At 39.3% G+C, this 16,061-nt stretch overlaps 1 protein-coding gene across 2 annotated transcripts in view; it reads right to left on the bottom strand.

Annotated features, from left to right (window-relative positions):
• tmtc2b (transmembrane O-mannosyltransferase targeting cadherins 2b) overlaps window positions 1-16,061 on the bottom strand; it is a 107,881-nt gene that overhangs the window by 19,385 nt on the left and 72,435 nt on the right. For both annotated transcript variants that reach the window (XM_047345716.1, XM_047345725.1), the window contains exons 4-9: window positions 13,247-14,093; window positions 10,379-10,493; window positions 9,846-9,931; window positions 7,245-7,429; window positions 6,075-6,153; window positions 3,208-3,329 (exon numbers count right to left, since the gene is read on the bottom strand). In XM_047345716.1, coding sequence (XP_047201672.1) covers window positions 3,208-3,329; window positions 6,075-6,153; window positions 7,245-7,429; window positions 9,846-9,931; window positions 10,379-10,493; window positions 13,247-14,093 — 1,434 coding nt within the window. The remainder of the gene's footprint in view (window positions 1-3,207; window positions 3,330-6,074; window positions 6,154-7,244; window positions 7,430-9,845; window positions 9,932-10,378; window positions 10,494-13,246; window positions 14,094-16,061) is intronic.

The raw sequence follows: 16,061 nt of genomic DNA, 5'->3' as shown, positions 1-16,061 counted from the left end.
CAGTTTAGCTACTGGAGCAGATAGCTTGGCTAACTAGCCAGCTAATAATAGCTTGGTATATTTGTGTTACACTATAAAGCAGAAGGAGAAAAGCACCAATATTCTGTGCTCAGTTGCAGCAAAGCTGTGTATTTTGGTACCTAACTTCATGCAGTCAGCTGAGAGGATTTTTTTCTTTTTTGTCTGTTTTGATAATCACACGCTTGCAGCTGAGTCGGAGCATTGCACAGACATATCCAAACATCACCACTTATTGCGGTGCAGCACCTATAAACTGACAGAGCTTAACTTGTGGATTCAGCATGTGTGTCTTAAGCATGCACCCAGTGAAATGGGATTATAACCACAGTCAGTGGATTATTTTTTACCGTTTACTGCTTCTGGAGGACATAATGACCACCTTCACTCCCTCTGCTACATTCCCATTCTATTCTCCATACTACTGTCTTTGCATTATTTGCTGGTATTTCAGCTTTTAACTTTGTTCTCTCTTTTCTCTTCCTAGAAGCTACACCTGGCCTGACTCTGTGTCTACCTGTGACACCTTTCTGGAGAGGGGCATCGTCCAAGCTTCTGCTGGCAACAACTTAATGCTCACCTTCTACTGATGATCCACATGGGCTTGTCTTTCAGTGTTTAACCCTTTCTCTCTCCTAGACATGGCTACTGACTGAGCTTCTACTGTAACTAACTCTATGTTCTCTCTTTCAGACTCTAACCATGAAAACTGGCTCAGAGTTTATCTGTTCTTTCTTTCTAGATGAAACGACTAAAGGAGCTACATCCATTAACATTTACTTTTCCTTCCCATAGAAAGTACTCCTGGATCAGTGCTTCTGTGTTCTTTTTCTGTCTCTGCTCTGTTCTCTCAAACTGCAATCTGTTGGGTTTCCTTAGAAAAACTTTTAACCAATTTGAATAAATACCTGAATCTGACTGCACTGTTCGATAGTTGGTTTTTAGTATAACAATGGCCACCAGTGGGCTCTACATGGACAACCTTTATCAGTGTATTATTTTACTTAGTACCCCTACATATAGCCCATTCTAAAATGGCCAAACAGTAGTTTATTCTAACCTCCCCAACAACCCGCACCATTCCAAATTGTTTGTGAAGTGCCTTGAGACGACATGTGTTGTGAATTGGGGCTGTATAAATAAAACTGAATTGATGTATTTAGATTTTTTAATGATTGGTAATGATTCTTCAATCCCAGCCTTTCTATTCATGAGCTCATTCTCATCAGAAAACAGAAAACTACACCTAAAAATTGTGAAATACACAATAAATGTAATTAATAAGCATATAACACTGCAGGCTAATATTCAGTTATTATATTTTTATCTTCCATATGTTTCAGTCCAAGAGACAGTTGGCTTAGATGTAAAGACATTTTCTGTACATGCAACTAAAAAAGTAAACTATGTATTTCTGTACAGCCCCCCTCAAAACCAAAAGCATAATAAAGCCACGAGGGGGTTGACTAGAAGAAAGAGAAGGCGAGCTGAATGCTACCCACTTGTTATTCCACTCAGCTCACTGTATGCATTCTTCCTTTTGCAACAACCATGCTGAGCTCATTTGTGGATCCCTCACACCTTATATCCCTTAATAACATCAGACAATCTGCAGATGTATCCCTGACTCTCACGCAGAGGTAATTCTGAATGAAGCCTGCTTCATATCAGCTGAGGAAGTGAAGGGAATATGTCTGAACTCAATACTGCAAGCATCCCAGCAGGCGGAGAGGGCACAGGGCCTGAAACCCATCCTGCCCCCAAGTGGTGTCAGCGGAAGCATGGAGAGGTCAGTGCAGAAGGTCAGCAACACTGATCTTTGTGATTAACTTCTTCTTCCCTCTGCTACCTGCCCAGCTCCACCATCCAACACTTCACCGCTCTATGACCCTGCAGCCTCTCTGCAGCTCATAGGGATGTGAACCTGAAACCCCCGACAGCATCTGAAGTGTCTTCATCATTAGCAGTTGTTCCACAGGGAGAGCAGAGGTGGTGAAGATTGAGGGCTAGAGGGCAGGTCAACTTCCTGTACTGCTTTTGATCATGCTTAAATGCTGCTGACATGAGAGGCTAAAGCTACAAGTGTGCAAGTATAGGCTGCATGTACAGCAGATATATAGGCAGGAATTTCCAGATACGTTGCAATGAGAAAATAATCTCTTTTAGTTGACCCTCAGTGGTGCAGATTCTAACGTCTCCTCCTTTGACAATATTAAAACTCGTAGGATCAAGAGGATTAAAAGCTCATCCATCCTGGAGAAGATTTATTCCTGCAGGTCTGAACTCTGTTTTCACCTCAAAATCAACAATAAATTCTTTAGCGATGAGGTTTTTTTTCACAACTCACAAGATTTGACATCCAGATTTTATTTTCCATTTTTAACAGGAACCAACATCAGCTCACAGACTGACTTTTATCTCATCTGCATAAACAGTCAGGGCGCAGGACAAAAAATCAATCCAGCCTGATGCTCAAATATCAATTTAATTTAGCCATGCAAAGAACACCAAACAACAGCTCGGTAACAATGACATGTTATTTTAAGAACTAACCAGAGTTTGAATTCAGATTAAAGCATCTTCCTTAGCTAATTACAATGATTTTATGTTGAAATAAATTGTTGGCTTTGCTCTGGTAAATAGTAAAACCTGCAAAAGGATACAAAATAAAACATGCTGTATTTTTACCAAAACTTCAAGATGTTTTCTGGCCATGTTGAGAAATTCCTGTCACAAAAAGAACCTCTGAAAACCTAATCCCACAGTTTGTGGTTTCACACCTTTGTTTCTGTTTTCCAGCCAACCTCACAGCGTGCTAAATATGGATCCTCCAAGGTGCTGCTAGGCAGATTGTGTTACAAACATAGCTTAACTTTTCCCCTCTTTTTAATCTTAAATGTGATCTAAAATTTGATGAAGGCATGTTAAGTAAAAGATGAATGGAGAAGCTGCAGAGCAGTAGCTCTAGAGACTGGAGATGGGCACTCCCAGCCTTGATTAGACCAATATGGATATTGTTATGAATACATGACAAAACCTCTCCACAGAAAGCCAAACCAGAAATTATGCAACTGTACAAGTAGACGTAACAATGTTAAGTGCACTGAAACTAGTTGTTGCAGACCTCCTGGAAACTGAGTGTGACCCAGAGTGTTTAAAAGGTGCAAAATGCTTCAAATAAAGTCTTACTGTCATAGCCAGGAGTTTTCCATAGGTGAGGTGTGCAGGAATGTGGTCCGACTTGGCTCTCAGCGACTCCCTGTACCAGTGTTCAGCTTCAGGCAGCTTATTCAGTCGCATGTAGGCTTCTCCTGCGGGAGCAAGGAGAGGGTCAGATCAGGAGTCACAGAGTCAGAGGCTAAGACACCAAACTGATGATAATTCTGACAGGGTAAAAGTGAGCTTTCTTGTAGTAAAACACTTTTACTGAGTAATTTGTTGGAATCATCTTTTAATACCTTCATGAATGAGACATGATCAGATATCTCCCCACACATAGAATCATCAGTCTGCAAGAAACAACAGTGGCCTCTCTGTCTCAGCTTTCTATTCGTCTAAGTATTGCAGCAATCTGACGACGTATGCTAATAACAAACAGAGGTTTTATAATACATTTGATGAAACAGGCTAAATTTGAGACTGAGATAACATTTTTATGTTGATAGTCTACATGTTTTTTAAAATGAACGACATCTATTGATCAAGGTTTAGGGTTTAAACAGAGATTGGGACTAATCACTTTTACAGTTATGCTCTTTAACAGATAAAAATACATGGAGGTAGCAGAGATGAAGATGTTGAGGTTCTGTTTGGGAATAATGAGAGATAGGATCAGAAATGAGAACATCAGAGGTAGAGCTCCTGTTAGATGTGCTGGAGATAAAGCCAGCGAGGCCAGACTGAGATGGTTTGGACATTTAAGGAGGAGGGATAGCGAGTCCATTGGTAGAAGGATGCTCAGGCTGGAACTGCCAGGCAGGAGACTCAGAAGAAGACCAGACAAGGGATTTACAGAATGGATGGAGTGAAAGAGGACTTGAAGGTAGTGTGTGTGAGAGAAAAAGATGCAGAAGATAGAGTTAGTTAGAGACAGATGACTCGCTGTGGAAACCCCTGAAAGGGACAAGCTGAAAGAAGAAGAAGCTCTTGAACAGATGCAACAGGCCTAACGTTTATGATTTAAATTAATATCATAACTTTGAGGAAGAAGAAAGAGGCAAGGTTTACATGATTTTCAAAATGTTTAAAAACTATAAAATCTGCAAACTGTGTATTTGTATTCAGACAAAACTTTGTTGGCTCTGTGCATCTAAAGACTGAACGATTTCCCCAAATTCTCAACTGAAACCAGTTTTCAGATTTTTGAAAACAATAATTTTTATTTCATTGCACAATTATGTATTACTTTGTGATGTTCTATCACATAAACTCCCATTAAAATCCACTGAAGCTTGTGGTTGTAACATGACAGCATGTGGAAAAGCTTGGGTTGTATAAAAACGCCTTTAAGGCACCGTGTTTCTCCTGCATTGACTGCATTTGGGGAGCCTGCATTAGGATCCAGACACAGAGTTTAGGCACAGATTACTGGGTATAGAAGAACTTCCCAACCCTTCACTTTGCATGTTATCATGTCATTGCTGCTGACCCTTTAGTTCTGTAATCCCGCCTTCATGCTTTGAAAGCACACATACTGCATCTCTGTGATCTTGCCTCTATGATGCAAAAAACAACTCTCTAAAGGGGCTACATGGTTTTTACAGAAATATGATCTAAAAGATGCTCATGTACAATAATATCCTCCTACAACTTGGCATTGTATTTAAAATCCATATTTTAAATCATGCATAATTTAATATAAATTTACATAGGGTTAGAATTGGAATATTAAGAATATGGTTCCATCAATTTAGCATGTTGTATCAGGTTGAAAATCGGTTATTTTTGTTACATTATCATGAATCCGGTTGCCAAGAAACTAAGATTAATTTTTTTCGTAAACCACACAGTTTCCATTCCGTCATTCCTTTTTTCCTTTCCTATTCCCATATCTACTGTACTAGTTTTGAAACTAAAAACTGGGTCTTTAACATCATTTTGAATTCAATAATGAAGCACGGTGGTTATTCCAATAAATAATTATTGCTGTAACTTTATTCTAATCTGAGTTTCTCTGGACTTTGCTATTTGCAACTTATTCAAGGTTTTTATCTGTGACCTCTTGTTTTATTGATGGGATTTAAAGCAGCCAACGTCTTTGACTCTGGTTCCTGGCTGGGGTTCTGTGTGTGAAATAAGCACAAAAACTAACATGCAATTAGAAATGACACTGAGTCCAAGGAGCTGAAAACCACTTTCACAGTAAGCAACATTCCTGAGCCCAACAGAGAGCATTGGAGTGAGACCAGCGGGGTGCAGATTACCACCCAGGTCTGCCTCTGATGAAAGCTTCTGCTCGTTGGCGTCTGACAAACAGCATGAGAGGAGCAAAGTGAGCGAAACTGGAAACAGATATGAGCACGAGAGCCAACTGTGCAAATCAGTCCAGTAAGGAAGCACCACTAAGCAGCAGAAATCACACATCTCTGGCCCAGTGCCTCCATTTGAAATGCCTTGTCGCCCCTTAATGGTGCCGGGAGCTTTAATCACCAGTTTGACGTGATCTCAAAAGCTCTGTCACATTTTATTCTGCCAACACATAAACAAGCCTGGGGCATTACCAAGTCTGGATTACAGCCATCCCAGGTTTCTACAGTTTGTGTCTGTGTGTAAATATTAAACGGCAAATGTCTGAAAGGACAAAGTAGGAAAGTTACAAGAAAAAAGCAAAATAGTCTGTCTGTCTGTCTGTCTGTCTGTCTGTCTGTCTGTCTGTCTGTCTGTCTGTCTGTCTCTGTCCGTCTGTCTGTCTGTCCGTCCGTCCGTCCGTCCGTCCGTCCGTCCGTCCGTCCGTCCGTCCGTCCGTCCGTCCTTATATTTACATATGTGTGGTACATTTTATATTTTTAACCATTTATGGTAGCTTTTCATAATCCTGCAGCAACAGTAGCACTCACCCATCATGTTGTAAAGGCTCTGTGGTGCGAACTGTCTTGGCATTTTATGTATTGCTTCTTTAAACATGGAGATAGCCTCCTGTGAAAAAACAAAGAAAGAAGAAAAAGAATGTGTGGGATGTTTGTGTAAGAAAAAGCAGTTAGAACCTCCCAGATAAATCTGGCTTTGGGGAAACAAGCCGTTGCTCCAACGCAGCCTGAGTCTGAATACACAGCGTGGAATCGGGAGTCTCCGGTTGGGTGGTTCATACAGAGCTGAGCACAAAGGGTCTATCCCCTGTGTCACAGCTGTTAGGACAACTAGAACATTGTGGGCTATAGACTGTGGTACAGTGGATGTGGTGTATGTCAACCAATTGACCTCAGAGGACCCCAGAGTTTAAATGGTAGAAGAAACCCAAAACTGCTTTTATTGTTGAAATGTTGTGGTTAGAGGTCAGAGGAAAAGGGACTGTTTAAGGTCTCAAGCATGCCAACAATTTATAAAGTCTTTTATTGAATCAGCAATACTACTGCTGTGGTTTTGATTGAATCTACAGCATCACTGCTTATACACATTATAAATGTGCAGCATTAGGGAAACAGCCTTTTGAGATGGCCCAGTGGTTCTTTAGGAGCACAAAATAGAGTGAATTCATTCAGAACAGCCTGAGGATTATCTGTACAAACACAATGTCCCCGATGACAAAAGCAATTTAAAAAAAATGTCCGTAATAAGGCAAGTGTTTTACTACTGTCCCCTGAAGGATCCTTGAGAAGCTTCCTGCATTTTATCTCAGTTTACTGTAGTTTTAATACGTCCTTCATGTAGGAATGAAGAAGGCTCCTTCAACTCCCACAGTAGCAGGGGGACTATTTATCAGACAAACATGCTGCTGTGTCTTCATATTTGCAAAATAAATCTACCCTGGTGTATAAAGTATAACCTCAATATCTAAAAGTTATTAAAAGAAGGCAACATGTAATTTTTTTGTTAATTATATAATTTATTATATAACTTATTGTAATTTATTGTATTTATTAAACAGGAATTTCTGAGTCCAGAAATTATTGTTTAAAAAACAATGATAAATCAGGAATATTAGTGCAGGATATTCTGACTTTTATATTCATGTGAGATCTGTTAAAATAAAATTCACTTTGTGTGTTTTTCTGTGTTTGCATCGTTACCTCCTGATGGCCCTGCTCATGGAGCAGCTTGCCCAGGTTGTACAGGCAGCTGGTGACTGAACTCTTGTGGGCATGAGGGTCCTTCAGGTTCTCGTCAGGGATGTCCGCACATGTGAGGAACGTGCGCTTGGCCTCGTCCAGATGACCCTGATTCATCAGTATGATGCCCGTGTTCAAGTAGGCCGCTGGTGAAAGAAACAAGCAGAGCGTGTGGATAAGACAGGTGGACATCCATCCTGATCTAATCCCCTGGTTCATGACATGGGGAAGTTTTATTCTTTTAATTTACTTAGTCCTTGGTATGCATTCTAGCTGGATTACATAGAAATCTAACTGTAACCAACTGAATTGTATTAAGAGGATTTTATTGTGCTGAAATGGATTGCCTGTAGCTGCATTTGAAATGGACTTGTATGTTTTTATGTCAAGTGTTCTGAGATGACTTGTTTGGAATGGTGCTGCATAAATATATTGATCCAATAGCACTCAGCCCAACATGAGCTCAGTGATGTCTGTTTATTGATTTTCACTGTAATATCATATTCCTCACAGTTGTAAATCCATCCTTTGTGGTCACAAAGGATGGCAACATCCATTTCTCAGTGCAAAATGAGTTGTATTCCTCCATCTTGCATGGCAGCAAAAAACTTTCCTTCAACTCTTAAATAGATCCTAAATCAGAAGGTTTAAGCTTTTAATGAAGATGAACTTTTGTTTATAAAAAATGTCAATAAAATAAAAAAGTTTTTCTGCAAAGCCTCAAAATGATACAGTAGATTGGCTTGGATCTGTGTGAATTTTTTTAACAAGAGCAGCTTATGTTTTTGTGCAAAGTTACAGGTAGATTTGAAACCCAATCCCCAGGGCTGTACTGAGATCCTGTATATTAAAACCAACAATATATCTTATTAAGAAGACATCTTGTGATGCACTGTCCAGTTGTTCATCAGATTTCTGCATTTGATCCTCTTCTTAAATTTAAAATAATGTGATGATCAAACCTGAGCTGGACATAACTACACCAAACAGATTATTTAAAACACATTTATGAAACCTTCATCCTATTTGGGAAAACAGAAAAAGGGAACATTTTAACACTTCTTGTTGCAATAGGAAAAACTTAGAACTAATCATGCATAAAGACCACAATAAATGGACTGATCAAACTCAGGCTGGAATATTTTAAACTAGTTCTAGCTTTTGTAAAACGTTTGAGACCCTGATTGTAAATAGAAAAACATTGGGATTGCTAGTTTTTCCAATCATATGTGTAAAATCTTGACCTCTCTTTTGTGATGGAGCTAGTATCATCTTTCATCTTGTCTTGGATGACTTGGATGTGTCATTACACTCCTATAAATGAGACATTTTAAACACTCTGATAAGGTGAGCAACCATTGCTGAAACTGAATGAAACTGAATGATTCAAACCTTCCAGGTTGTTGTTTGCAGGCATTATGTGGAGTTATCTGCAGGCTCTTGAACTTATGTGTGATTGATCAAAGATGAGACCTTCTGATCAATACCTACCGGGCGAGTAATTAGTCTCAGTGGACTTTCCTCTTAAAAAGCCTGGTGGTTAGAATATACAAACCAGACACATCAGATCAATCTGCCAAGAACAACATCATGAAGTCAAAGGAGACAGGTTGGGAATTAAACAGGTTTCTCCTGTTTTTATCCCTACTGCATTCACTACTCCTCTTGTGTTTTAAGTTTTTTTTATTTCAGCACATTTTCCGCCTCATCTGCTCTACCTGGTGATCTGGTCAGTAACCATTTTCCTTTGTGAAAACCTGCAAAGAAGCATTAAAAAACACAGACAGAGTCTGCTTCATATTTTACACTCTCTTTCAGTGGGTATGAAACAAATAAATTGTGCTTTATCAGAGACCAAGGTGTGGGCTGAATACAAACCTAACAATGTGCCCTAGTTAGCTCACAATTAGGCAGTGATTAATGGTGTAACCTTGAAAAGAACATTTTAACTGTCACATTAACATTCAGCGTTCAAAATGTCGGCCACGCAGGGATATAAATTAAGCGTGTTATCGACTGCAGCAGATTGGATAATTGCACGCTGAATTAGAATTTCCCAGTTTAATCGTAAGCTTAATTAGTTGTTCAATTAATCTGGCAGAGAAAGGATGAGACGTTCACGACTATCTGTTTCTGTCATTGACCGAAGCCTGGAACTGTGGTGGGGAAGCTTATTGTCAGGTGATCAGGTAAGATTATGAGCAGGTTGTAGAAATCATGGAGCAGAAGTTGACTGTTATTAGGAGGTGAGTGTGAGATGAGAAAACTGAGAAGGACCAGAAAAAATGGAGGTAGGAGGATGAAAAGCAGCGAGAGAACTGAGGGTTGAAGTCATTATAAATGACATCATACGTTCGCTTGATCTGTTGACATAACCGGGCTTTGAAAGCTGGTCACACAGCTGTGCTTGAATGTTTAATTCAGCCGTAGACCCACTGCCCTTTGCGATCCATTACTTTCCCTTTACATAACCACAGCCTTTGTTCACTGTTGCCTGGACACAGCACAGCCACAACCACGAGGCCTGGAGGTTGTCAATAAAAAGAGAAGAGTTGTACTTACAAGCCAGCGTTGGCCGGCTCCCAATGGCCAGCTTATAGTAGTGCAGAGCCTCTGAGAACTTGTTGCTTTCCTGCAGCAGCAAACCGCTTTACCAGACAAAAAGAAAAGAAGGATGAGATGTGAGACAGTTTAGATCTCAACAGAGGGGTATTTGGAGCTAAACATCTCCTTTATGATGAAATAAAGATAACAGCAGCTGATAAGGGTGCAAAGCAAGGAAATCTGAGCACTGTTTGAAAACTGGTTGATGTTCTACATTTCTCTTTAGACTAAAACAGCATCATTAATACAACTGTCAGGCAAACAACACTTTAGGGAATAGAAGACAAGAGGGTAGTTCCCCTGAGAGAACAGCTGTGATCAATGTGCAGCATGAAAGGAGACGGTCTCCAGTTCTTTAGCCACGACACTAAAACACTGAGTGATATGGTTTGTGAAGGAAAACTGATGTCCACAGAAACCAGAGAGAAATTTACCATAACCAGTGCAAACAAATCAAACAGCACAGAAATATTCAAATAATGCATACTTACAGGTTATACAGCATGTCTGCCATGTTGCTGCGAAAATACAGAGCGTTTCTGTAAGCCTGCTCAGCCTCATCCATCTTTCCTTGGCTCTTCAAAACATTTCCAAGGTTGCCCCAAGCTGACAGGTTGCAGAAGAAAAGGTTAACTAAAGATGAAGATATTGTTTAGTTGCAAAAAACCGTCTAATAGCAGCATGAAGGACCATTTCAATAAGTAATATTAAAGTTTGTTAACCTGTTAGCATCTCAGGTATAATGTTGTAACGTCTAAAAAGTTGCAGTTCTGCTGCAGCGGGTGTTCTCACACACCAAATGGCTCTCTGTGTATAAAAAACTGTGTTTTGCAGTGATTGTGCTTAAAAGGAAGACCACCATGGGTACACTGAAAACCTAACTGAGCTGGAATTTACCAGCATGGATCAGCAACTCACAGGTGATCTAAGGATTTTTCACAGAATATAGCATAAACATATAAGCAGGTGTGAATAAAACATCATAATATTACAGATGATAATAGATCAAACCACAACATCTTAAAGAAAAACCCATCTCCTAAATGTTCACAATCTAAAAAGGGATGTCCCGATCCGAACCCAGGATTTTGGCTCAAGGTCCAGATCGAGCCTATTGTTGGTGAACTGTCGGGCATTTTGTGTAGGCTGTATTTTGCATGACCAGTTTTTTTTGTTGTTTTTTTTATTCCAGCAAATGATTTGAACAGTTTTATAATCCAGACATTATTTTGTTGAACAAACACGGGTCATTCTTCTTTTATACTGATCTTTATAGTGGACTGCTACAACTGCTTGTCTGCTGTGCTCCAACTGTCCCAGAAGGCAGCAGCTGAAATCAGTACTTAATACATTTACAACATTCAAAATTAAGTTAAGAAAACTGAAAATCACATTTTCTGCAGTTTTTGTTCAACCACATAGGAATATATTACAAACAGATTTATGTGAAAACAGAATGGAAACAAACAGATGTTAGCTTAGGCTGCCAGGAAATTGCTCTGCATAGAAACATCAGCAGGTGATGAGTTTTTTGTAAAGAAAAATAAACTTCTGTTTGGGACATCCTGAACAAAAGGCCGATAAAGGCATCATGGTGCTGTGAATGTACACACAAGTAGACTTCATGCAGTGAGTTCAGACCCTCATGTTTTGGCAATAAGTAGGGCTTAATTATACAGGGAAAGGTGGCAGGTTTCTCTATAGCTGCTGGATATTGTTATGGCAATATTAATTTGAATTAAGCCACATTTTCCTCCCTTATCTTCTTTTGTTCATCAGAATGATGTCTACACCACTCTGAAGCTTCAGCATCCTGTTCATTAAAATCTAGATCAGGTGTGGGCATTATGGGCACTGGTCCGACTGGCAAAATATGATATGCGGAATATGAGTTCATGGTCGCTGAAATATACGAAATACTCCATCTCATTCTATGTGAATTTACACATATTGATACTGCAACACTGACTACGACTCGATACACAAATATTGTGCAGCAATAGCCAGAAGCATCTTCACTAATGATAATGAAAGGGATGATTAAATCATAAAGCATGGTTGATTTGTTCATAGATAAAGAATATGAACAGTTTTCCATTATGGCTACAGAATACATCAAATCTCTGTCATTATCACAGTATCATTGTCTGCAATATAACAAGCACAAAGGACTGCTTGGATGCAATATTTGGTAAGATATTATATTTCAAGTGCCAAGCATGTAAATTCTGCATGCCACTAATATATTTGGCCTGCTAGATAGGCTGTCACTTTAGGACCCACACCTGATGCATACTTCAGTGGCCAAGATGCTAAAGCTTACAAAGAGTCCTGGAGACACGATGAAGGAAAACAAAGAGTCACCTAAATATGGGTTAATCGTGATCAATTTCTTTATCTCAATGTACAGGAACATACAGGAACAGCACCACAAGTGTCCCTGACATCAGGCAGCCCTATTTTTCATTAATGTGCCTTCGGAATCTAATGAGCATTTAGTATCAATAAAGAGAAGTTCAGAAACAATTCAAGCTTCCTACATTCATCTACAAATCCAGAGTAATCTGGTTTCTTCGCGTCCTCTATCACTTTTTCTATGTAAAAAAGGGTTTGTGGATTCCAGAAATCCAAACCGTTTTTGTGTGTCTGACGTTGGGCTCATTTTAAATCTCATATTAGCTTTGTTGAATGTGAGGCGGGACATTGCTGCTACCGTGCTGGCCTGCCAAAGCAAACAGCTGTCATGCCTCAGCTCCGCTGCAGAATCTGAAAGGGAAATTAGCAAACTCAACATGTCCTTCTGTTGCTTTGTGAGGCCCATGCCTGTGTCTCTGCACAGCAACTCTGCAAACTTAGTTTTGGGTTTAAATCTGTGTCTGATTGGTTTGACTGCCTTTTGAATATTTTTTTGCTGGCTGAATGTGACAGAGACAGGCTAGGACGACATTCTGAGCATGAAAAGGCACATAGTGTCAGAAAACAGAGTATTGAACGTAAAACAAAATACCTCTTTAAACCCTGTTTTAATTTATTGATGTATTAAAGGCAGGTGAACAATAACACACACAGTATTTGTTTAGTCTACTTTCATGCCCCTTGCACTAAGATCTCAGTCTACTCTGTGGTGATCCTGATGGTGACATTTTGAAGTAGATTTACTTTAAATTATTTGGTACTACAGAAAACTGATAGAAACAATGCACATTAACACAATCAAAGCCTATGGACTTGCTCAAGTTATTAAGGCAATAAAATACAATGTGTATTTGTGGTGCACAGATGTTTATTAAAACTGTGTATGTGCTTAGATTTAAGCAGTGATATTGTCTATCTACTATAGTGACATAGTAGAGTCTTACCTTTAGCAGGATTGACATAAATCCCTGACTTGTAGAGCATCTCCTCATTCTGCCAGTCCTGATTCCTAAGAATAGTTTTCATCCCAAACAGTATGACCAATGCTCCACTGCAGAACAGCAAGACTCTCCTGGAGGACCTGCGTTGGACTCGGACGTACAGGGACCTCAGCCCCACAGCAACCAGCAGGCAAAAGCCCATGCTGGGGATGTACAGTACTCTCTCTGCTATCACAAAGCCAACATAAAAAAACAAGTTTGTGGCAGGTAAAAAAGGGAAGGCCAAGAGGCCCAGGGAGAAAGCCACAACATTTTCAGTGGTGGGCAATGAAGTCCTGCTTCCATAGTGGCTATTGGTACCATTTTGTGCACTAATATCATTTATGTCTGTGTGAGAGCTGCTTAAGTGTTCGTGGTTGTTACACTGATAACTGTATCCATTACTGTTCCCATTTCTGCCATTAATATAATGGTGACTTTTTCCATTGGTGTCCTTGGTCCTGGATGTTAAGGAGGTCCAGAGGCCAAACCAAACAAGCAAAATTAATCCAAGGTAAAATATAACTGTCTGGATGGTTCTCAAGTCAGTAAGACTCCTGATCAGAGGCAAGGCATCCATTGACCAATCAAAACTGAGCATGTCTGGGCAGAGGAGGAGCCAAAAGTTGACAGCAGGCAGGTAGAAAAATGTTAAAGTCCTGGCGAGGAGTGATGGCGAGTCAGCTGCCGGGTTGTCCGAGTTGGAGAAGTTTGGGGGCTTGTTGCCCATCCATGAGAAGCGGCATGCCAATAAGACAACCCCCCACACCGCCAACAAAAGCACCTTCAGCAGCAGGAGGTTGTTCTTCCTCTGTATGACACAAAAACACAGAAAAGTGTTTACTTATATATAGGAACAATTACAGTAGGTCATGTTTCAATGTTTATTAGGTGTTGGTAAGACTTTTTATGGTAATACATCAACTTTAATCCAGACTGTCTTGTCTCAGCTGTGCTCAGAGTCAATTTTCTTTTGCTCATTTACATGTCGAGTCACTAATGAGCAAACCCTGCCTGTTGTGTCACAGACAGAGAAAACACTGTAAGAAAATATGGCCGTGCACATTGCCTGGCTAATAACAGCAAAGTTAGTGTTATTTGCTAAATTCTGTTTGGCTCTAAATTAAAATGCTATTTTAATATTTATTTAAAGGTCTGTACTGCATTTGATTAATAATCTAAAATACAAACAGACCAGAAAATTTTTAAAACACAAATTTGAGATTTCAAAAACCTGTTCTCCATTTGTGAAATGTGAAAAATCTTTTCTAGCATCCGAACTGTTGTAGATTGGGACAAGAGGAAAAACTACAAAATATAAATGGTTTAAACTTGTAATGAATTATTGTATATTGATTCCAGACTCTTTAAAACAGTTTGTGAAGCATCTGGTTAGATAAATACCACAATAATGTGAATTTGTTTTATTTAACTTTTGTCAAAATCAGACGTTTTTATACTGTACACAGAATAAACATTCACATCTTTAGAGGAATACTACGTTATAGCCCAAACAGTACAGCTACATTAGAGAAAAAATGATTTCCAGACTATTGAACTAATTGAGAAACCTGCACATATTTGGCAGCTTGGGCTCAGTCTGCTTCTCTTTATTAAAACCAGAACATTTAAAATAAAAGTGAACAGCAGATCCTTTCTTTACACACATCATTCTTCCTCTCAACTTCATGGGTTGTCATGTCTGTAGAGGCCAAGCACAGCTACATGAACTCCATTCATCATAAATATAGACTTGATATTCAACACCTTCCCAAATGTGTTGAAATACTGATGAAATATTCACATTGTCTTTGGTTCTTCAATAACTTGTTGGCAGAGTACTGAAAAATGACACGATATATTTCTCCATGAGCCCGTTCCAATGTTCGGACCAAGTGACATTTCCTAATGTGTTCAAAATAACAGCAACGGTGCAAAAGTTACCACTCAGCTCTGTAGTTTTAACCTTCAGACATTGTGCCTAAACCGTACATAAAGATACTATGTTTACTGGTCAAGATACAGAATATTAGAACATGAACCACGGGTTTATGATTACTTGAATTAAAATCTCCAGGGGATCATTATTCATCATATTCTCTGGTATTTAAGAATTTCTAGGAATTCTATTAATATCATAATATTGCTAACATTGGTAATATTAACTACTGGCACACTGGTTCTGGACCAGAAGATATGATGGTTTTGAACCTTCGTTTTGAACCCAAAGGGCTCAGCTCTGTCTCATCCATGATCATCAACATCACAGCACCACAGCTGTGGGGCTGTACTATTGATTGCCTTGTCATTTACAAATGCTGTCTGTAAAGAGGGGCATCATTAACCTTTGAAGACTGTCTGTTAATGATCGGTGCCAATGCTGGGATCCGATGCCTGGAAGGAAATTTTTCCAGAAACATCAGAGAAAACGCCATAACAACAGCATGAACAGCATGCAGCTACTGTAGAGGAAAATGCTGAACAGAGATGACACGGTCCTGAGATAAATTATTGTTGGTATACAGTTTCTATTACAATTTATGGAAAATATCGCAAATATAACAGAAAAAGGTCACGTCTGTCAGAACCTTCAGCACAGAACTAACAATGACCCTCAGTGGTCCAGCATTTCATGAAGATCATGAGATAGATGAGGAAGCTCTACTGTTGCTTAGCAACAAAAGGTCACTATTTCAATCCAGATAAGTACTTGTCATTGATTTCAGCAATGGCAGGTAATATTGTATTTAGCCCCTAATAGAAAACAATATTTGGGAAA

Source organism: Girardinichthys multiradiatus, chromosome 2 (assembly GCF_021462225.1).
Source record: "Girardinichthys multiradiatus isolate DD_20200921_A chromosome 2, DD_fGirMul_XY1, whole genome shotgun sequence".
Lineage (NCBI taxonomy): Eukaryota > Metazoa > Chordata > Actinopteri > Cyprinodontiformes > Goodeidae > Girardinichthys > Girardinichthys multiradiatus.
The sequence above is the reverse complement of the archived record's forward strand: the minus strand, read 5'-3'. Positions and strand labels throughout refer to the sequence as shown.